The sequence below is a fragment of the Nansenia antarctica genome (assembly GCF_963989245.1).
Source record: "Nansenia antarctica genome assembly, chromosome: 16".
Classification (NCBI taxonomy): domain Eukaryota; kingdom Metazoa; phylum Chordata; class Actinopteri; order Argentiniformes; family Microstomatidae; genus Nansenia; species Nansenia antarctica.
In genome coordinates, this window is record NC_137686.1 from 27,712,878 (window position 1) to 27,720,466 (window position 7,589).

The window sequence follows — 7,589 nt, forward strand, 5'->3', positions numbered from 1 at the left end:
AGTTTAGGTTTTAATAATAATAATAATAATAATTATAAATCTTCTTCTGTAGTTTTACACACAGTGAGATGATGATGATGATGAGGTGACAGAAGGTTGTAGCAGAGGCACGGTCTGTGACTTTGTCTCTCTCACACACTCTCACACACACACACACACACACACACACACGCGCACGCACGCTACGTTAAAAGGCCTGTGTTGTTGTTGTTGTTGTTGTCCAGTAAGTCCACATCATCACAGCTGTCAGATTCTGGGGGTTTGGTCCCACAATGTCCCACAATGCACCACAAGAGTCCCACAATGCCCCACAACGTCCATCTGGGAGGGCAGTCTCTCTCTCTCTCTCTCTCACCCAGTCCCCCCCTTTGTCTCTCCCTCTCTCCCTCCCTCCCCCAGGGCAGGGGGGGCGCCCTCTAATGGAGGTGTGGGGTAGTGAGAGAGCGTGGGGGGGCGGGGGTTAATCGTCTTCTCTCGACCACGACAACGAGTCTGATTTAGTGTGCGATTCTTCTTCTTCTTCTTCTTCTCCTTCCTTCCTCCCTCCAGGGTGGGTAGGCCTGGCGTGGGGGGGGCCGGGGCGGGGTCGGGGCGGGGCCGGGGCGGGGCCAGGGGGGGCCAGGGCGGGGCCAGGGGGTCATCACCTTTTCAGCTCCCAGATCTCCCCCATGTTCAGGTCCAGCCTCTCCAGAGTCCTCAGAGCCAGAACGTTCTCACAGTAGAACGCCACATCAGCTACTACCAGACTGGAGGGAGGGGGGAGGAGGGGGAGGAGGGGAGGAGGGGAGTGGGGGGGGAGGAGGGAGGGGGGGAGGGATAATGTAGAGAGAGAGAGAGGGGGGAGAGAGAGGGGAGGGGGAAAGAGAGAGAGGGAGGGGAGGGAGAAAGAGAAAGAGAGAGGGGGGAGGGAGGGATAATGTAGAGAGAGAGAGAGAAAGAGACAGAGAGAGGGGGAGGGGGAGGGTGAGAGAGAGAGAGAGGGGGGGGTGAGGAGCGAGCGCGGGGGGGGGGTGCGGCGCGCGCGCGGGAGCGCGCGCGCGAGAGAGCGCGCGCGCGAGCGGGGCAGGAGAGAGAGGGCGGCGAGCGGGGGGGGCGGAACGAAAAGGAGAGAGGAGAGGTGTCAATAAAGTTATTCAAAGACCTGGTCAACTATAAAAGTATAGTTTTACGTATAGAATGCTGAGACTATAATTGGAATATATAATGCAACATTTCAATGACAACAACTGTAGTTTTTAAGAGTTTGTCTCAAAAGAACACATTCCAGAACATTCCACCCAAGTAGATAGAACAGAACATAGGCCTGGACACATTTGGGGTGTGTGAGTGTGTGGTTGTGAGTGTGTGAGTGTGTAAATATGTGTGTGTGTCAGTGGCGCAGGGGACGGGCCCGCAAGCGACGCACCGCGGGGGGGCCCCCAGCCTCTAGGGGGCCCCCTAACATTGGATACTGTGGTGGGTTGACATAATTCACCCACGGTGGGTTGGGAGTATTGTTCCGCACGGACAGTTAAGTGCGTGGTACCCGAGTTGTTTATTCAGTTACTGCTTGAGTGTGTTGTTGACAATCGTTCATGTTCTTCATTAAACGTTTAGCTTTGTAATTTGATACGCCGCCTCCGACTCCCGTCTCTCGGCACTACGATACAAACTTTTTTATTAAAAAAAAATGTTTAGGCAGCGAGACACAAGACCCTGCAGAAAAATGAGCAAGCGAAAGTACCTAAGTACCTCAGTGGTGCGCAAAAACGGCAAGAGCAATATAAAATGTAACAAAATGCAGCGAAACTTCCCAAAATGTCATATTTTCTCACAAACCGACCCAAAGCAGCTTCTGCGACTAACGCGGGTAGGGATGCAGTTAGCCCTGGGTCAGGGACGAACGTCGTGGATGCACCTGTGGCACCGCTGTGGAGGTCAGTGTTACTGCAGCTGGCAGGCTGACCCGGCCGAGAGATCGTTTTCAAAACTCAAAATTATCAAAAGCTATCTGAGAAGCACCATGTCCCAGGACAGACTCTCCAGACTAGCGATTCTCAGCATTGACAGCCAGCGCGCACGTCAAATGGATTTAACAAACAACTATGTTACATAGTGAAGGACTTCGCACAGACTAATGCCAGGAGGAGAGGACGTTTTGGTCATTGTTAAAGGTAAGAATAGCCTATTATATTCGAGATATTTATTAATCTATGAATCAAATTAACTCGGGGTGGTGGGGTGGGTAGCCTGTCGGTCTGTTCTTGTTGCCGTTTGTGTATGGACATGTCACACACACAGTCACACATACGGTGTCAGAATGATTCTGAGCAAACGGCCAGCGCGCTGTAGCTGATAGCTGTCCAGGCCAACCATACGGTCTATGCTGTAGGCTTTATGCAGCCTTAAAATAAATGTTCCGCTACATCCGTTTGAGTTAACCTCCGTTGCGAAAGGGCCCCCGCCGCCACCTTGCGGGTGGGCCTCGGGATTTTGCGGTACGCCACTGGTGTGTGTGTGTGCGTATATGTATGTATGTATGTATGTATGTGTATATGTGTGTGTGTGTATGTATAAGTGTATATATGTGTGTGTGTGTGTGTGTGTGTGTGTATATATGTGTGTGTGTGTGTGTGTGTGCGTGTGTGTGTGTGTGTGTGTGTGTGTATATATATGTGTGTGTGTGCGTGTATATGTATATATATATATATATGTGTGTGTGTGTGTATATGTATATATATATATATATGTGTGTGTGTATGTATATGTATATATATACTGTATATATGTGTGTGTGTGTATGTATATGTATATGTGTGTTTGTGTGTGTGTGTATATGTATATATGTGTGTGTGTGTGTGTGTGTGTGTGTGTGTGTGTGTGTGTGTTAGAGGGGGCAGCGTACCCGTTCTGCGGTCCTCCATCGTTGACCACGCCCAGCCTGGACAGCTGTCTCTTCAGGTGCAGCTTGAAGCTCGCGTTGATCCTCAGAAACAACACCTAGAGGGGGAGGGGGGAGATGCTCAGGTACAACACACTCAGGTTTTGTAAAAAAATAAAAGTTATTAACTGTGTGTGTGTGTGTGTGTACCTGTGTCTGGTCCTCAGGTAGTAGGTCATGGATGGTGTGTGTGTGTGTGTGTGTGTGTACCTGTGTCTGGTCCTCAGGTAGTAGGTCATGGATGGTGTGTGTGTGTGTGTGTGTACCTGTGTCTGGTCCTCAGGTAGTAGGTCATGGATGGTGTGTGTGTGTGTGTGTGTGTGTGTGTGTGTGTGTGTGTGCGTGTGTACCTGTGTCTGGTCCTCAGGTAGCAGGTCCTGGATGGTGTGTGTGTGTGTGTGTGTGTGTGTGTACCTGTGTCTGGTCCTCAGGTAGCAGGTCCTGGATGGCTTCGTGCATCTTGGCCGTCTGTTTACACACCTGGCGCAGGCACAGGGAGGGCATGGGGGCCTTCACCTCATACTACACACACACACACACACACACACACACACACACACACACACACGTCAAGTTCAAGTTCAATACAAGGTATACAATGTAATGAAATGCTTGGAGCAGAGCAGCTTTTCAACAGTCAACAATTTATTAAGTCTCTCTCTCTCACACACACACACACACACACACACACACACACACACACACACACACACACACACACACACACAGAGAGACACACACACACACACACACACACACACACACACAGACACACACACACAGACTCACCTTTGACAGTACTTTCTCAAACAGGCTGTCCATGATGGCCACCAGCTTAGCTGATATCTCAGCTATGTGGTCGTTGTAGTCCTGAGGGAGGAGGAACACGGTTTAGAACTACAGATGGGCGGTTTACAATTGTTGATGCTGTTAAACTGTCCGCAAATAAAACCACGATTTACAATTTAACCACGGGATTCAGAATGACGTTGTTGTAGGGCTTTATGACTGAGCCGCCAATTTCAAATGATGAAGCCTTGTCCTTTCTGCCAACCAGCTCCAACACTTGCGCTTAATGCACTTAAAATAAATCAATAAAAAGAGCAATTATTTAAATTATTTTGGTTGGTAATGTCAGGACAAATTAGACTAAGTCCCACTTAAGCGCCCCACATATCCTTCTTCTGAGGAGAAGCGGTCACGTGACACGCGATTATGATCGCTTCTTCTATATCGAGTATTTTTTGACATGTTATTTATTTGACCAATACATGTTTTTCAATAGCATCTTCAACCACACAGACAGCGGTGCTGGACAAACACTCTTAACTGTTTATTGTATATAGCAGTTTAGACGGTTTTAAAAAAACGAAAAAAAACGCTGCTATTTTAGAATAATTTTTAACCGTGAAACTGCCCAACTCTAGAGTGTCTGTGTGTGTGTGTGTGTGTGTGTGTGTGTGTGTGTGTGTGTGAGAGTGTGTGTGTGTGTGTGTACCTTGGTGATGTGGTCAAAGTGTCTCAGGACACTGTACTGTGTGTGTGTGTGTGTGTACCTTAGTGATGTGGTCAAAGTGTCTCAGCACGCTGTACTGTGTGTGTGTGTGTGTGCGTGTGTGTGTGTGTGTGTGTACCTTGGTGATGTCGTCAAAGTGTCTCAGCACGCTGTACTGTGTGTGTGTGTGTGTGTGTGTACCTTGGTGATGTGGTCAAAGTGTCTCAGGACGCTGTACTGTGTGTGTGTGTGTGTGTGTGTGTGTGTGTGTGTGTGTACCTTGGTGATGTGGTCAAAGTGTCTCAGGACGCTGTACTGTGTGTGTGTGTGTGTGTGTGTGTGTGTGTGTGTACCTTGGTGATGTGGTCAAAGTGTCTCAGGACGCTGTACTGTGTGTGTATGTGTGTGTGTGTGAGTGTGAGTGTGTGTGTACCTTGGTGATGTGGTCAAAGTGTCTCAGGACACTGTACTGTGTGTGTGTGTGTGTGTGTGTGTACCTTGGTGATGTGGTCAAAGTGTCTCAGGACACTGTACTGTGTGTGTGTGTGTGTGTGTGTGTGTGTGTGTGTGTACCTTGGTGATGTGGTCAAAGTGTCTCAGGACGCTGTACTGTGTGTGTGTGTGTGTGTGTGTGTGTGTGTACCTTGGTGATGTGGTCAAAGTGTCTCAGGACACTGTACTGTGTGTGTGTGTGTGTGTGTGTGTGTGTGTACCTTGGTGATGTGGTCAAAGTGTCTCAGGACGCTGTACTGTGTGTGTGTGTGTGTGTGTACCTTGGTGATGTGGTCAAAGTGTCTCAGGACGCTGTACTGTGTGTGTGTGTGTGTGTGTGTGTGTGTGTGTGTGTGTGTGTGTGTGTGTGTACCTTGGTGATGTGATCAAAGTGTCTCAGGACGCTGTACTGTGTGTGTGTGTGTGTGTGTGTGTGTGTGTGTACCTTGGTGATGTGGTCAAAGTGTCTCAGGACGCTGTACTGTGTGTGTGTGTGTGTGTGTGTGTGTGTGTGTGTGTGTGTACCTTGGTGATGTGGTCAAAGTGTCTCAGGACGCTGTACTGTGTGTGTGTGTGTGTGTGTGTGTGTACCTTGGTGATGTGGTCAAAGTGTCTCAGGACGCTGTACTGTGTGTGTGTGTGTGTGTGTGTGTGTGTACCTTGGTGATGTGGTCAAAGTGTCTCAGGACGCTGTACTGTGTGTGTGTGTGTGTGTGTACCTTGGTGATGTGGTCAAAGTGTCTCAGGACGCTGTACTGTTTGGGCAGCAGCTTGGTCTCAAAGTGACCTCTGATGACGGGGACGTAGTGGACCACCAGCTGCAGACACCTGGAGGCCAGGGCTACACACACACACACACACACACACACACACACACACAGAGAGAGAGAGACACACACACACACACAGACACAGACACAGACACAGACACAGACAATATCAGAATCACTTTTCATATCTCATTGTAAATAAGAGTAAACATGGTGTGTGTGTGTGTGTGTGTGTGTGTGTGTGTGTGTGTGTTACCCAGGTTCTTAGTGGTGATGGTCTTGAGGCCCACCACCTGCAGAGCCCCCGCCCCCAGGATCAGCTGACAGCTCCGGGAGTTGAAGTGCTGCAGGAGGAGGGAGAGAGGGAGGGAGGGGGTGGGGAGGGGGGAGGGAGAAGAGGGGAGGGGGGGAGGGAGGGAGGGAGGGAGGAGAGAGGGGAGGGGGGGAGAGAGAGGGAGGGGAGGGGGGGAGGGAGGGAGGAAGGAGAGAGGGGAGGGGGGGAGAGAGAGGGGGGGAGAAAATAAATAGATAAACATTTAACAAGATAATAGACAATGAATATAAAGACCCAGATAAAGGTGTGATGTCTCTCAGAGGGATATCCAAGGGGCAGAGGTTTCTAGTCTCTCTGAGAGACAGAACACGTCTATCTGTGTCTTCATCAGGATGCACTACTTTATGCAGTAATAATAAAGAAAGATCAAGGTCGGAGCTGGCGTCTTGAAATATTCATACGTGCAGTAGCTACCTGTGATAATCTGTGACCTTAATCCCGTACCACGGTAGGGTACTTAGACAAGGTGCAGAGGTTTAAGTGTCCTACCCTGATACAGGATTAAGGCAGCAGATTATGGAGGTAGTTGCTGCACGTATGAATACTTCAAGACGTCAGCCCCAACCTTGGTAGTTTTTGATTATTACTAGGGATGCACGATATGCATTTTTTCCAACCGATACCGATAACCGATGTTTACCCGCTTCTCGTGGCCGATAACCGATATGATAACCGATATGAGAACAGATATAATTTCACAGTTGATAACCTGTAGTTCATGCACACCTGAAGCAGGGTTTTTCCTGGCTCAAAATGAGGCGGAGGTGCTACCAGTGGTGTTTGACATCGGGGGGACCCATGAAGCAGCGCTGTCTGGGGCTCCTTAAACGAGCATCAAACACTTAATTTCTTGCATTCTGGTGAATTGATATGCACCAATTTGTGCCCTTTCTGCATCAACTTATGGTGGAAATGTCATTATTTATGTAAAGGAAAACACAATATTCAGGCACCAGATGACCATTCAAAATATAATGTAATACAATGCAATATAAGGCTCTCAGGCATTCTGTACTTTCAAATATGTATTCTCTTTGAGCAGTCAACATCAACTATCAGCTATTTCGCTAGCAAAAACGAAAGCTAACTTATTTGCGAAACAGCGCCCCGCCACCACGTCGGCGCAATGCCGCAATTGCAGAAATATTTCCGGCTTCATATTATCGGCTCTATATCGGCTAAAATGTAATAAAACCGATACATATTTAATAACATTAATTTCCCAATATCGGCGCCGATAATATCGTGCATCCCTAATTATTACTGCATCTGTGTTCAACCGCTATCCTGCCAGATACGGTGTGTGAGATCACAGTGTAAAACGACACGTTTGCAAACACATTTAGTCTAGTATGTATATTATCTAGTCTGTTTACAGTGAGTTTACAGCACTGAGATTAGCGGCCAGTTAGCATGTTTCAGCCTAAACTCATAACTGTTGCATATATAAGAAGTAAATAGATAAAACATTTAATGTGTGTGTGTATGTGTTATAACAGTGGTGTGAGTGTGTGTGTGTGTGTGTATGTGTGCGTTATAACGGTGGTGTGTGTGTGCGTGCGTGCGTGTGCGTGCGTG

At 48.3% G+C, this 7,589-nt stretch overlaps 1 protein-coding gene across 1 annotated transcript in view; it reads right to left on the reverse strand.

Annotated features, from left to right (window-relative positions):
• vps54 (VPS54 subunit of GARP complex) overlaps window positions 1-7,589 on the reverse strand; it is a 29,459-nt gene continuing 21,870 nt past the window's right edge. Inside the window, exons 17-22 of the mRNA XM_080547125.1 lie at window positions 5,934-6,021; window positions 5,627-5,748; window positions 3,710-3,790; window positions 3,335-3,442; window positions 2,885-2,979; window positions 1-746 (exon numbers count right to left, since the gene is read on the reverse strand). Coding sequence (XP_080403251.1) covers window positions 641-746; window positions 2,885-2,979; window positions 3,335-3,442; window positions 3,710-3,790; window positions 5,627-5,748; window positions 5,934-6,021 — 600 coding nt within the window. The 3' untranslated portion in view covers window positions 1-640. The remainder of the gene's footprint in view (window positions 747-2,884; window positions 2,980-3,334; window positions 3,443-3,709; window positions 3,791-5,626; window positions 5,749-5,933; window positions 6,022-7,589) is intronic.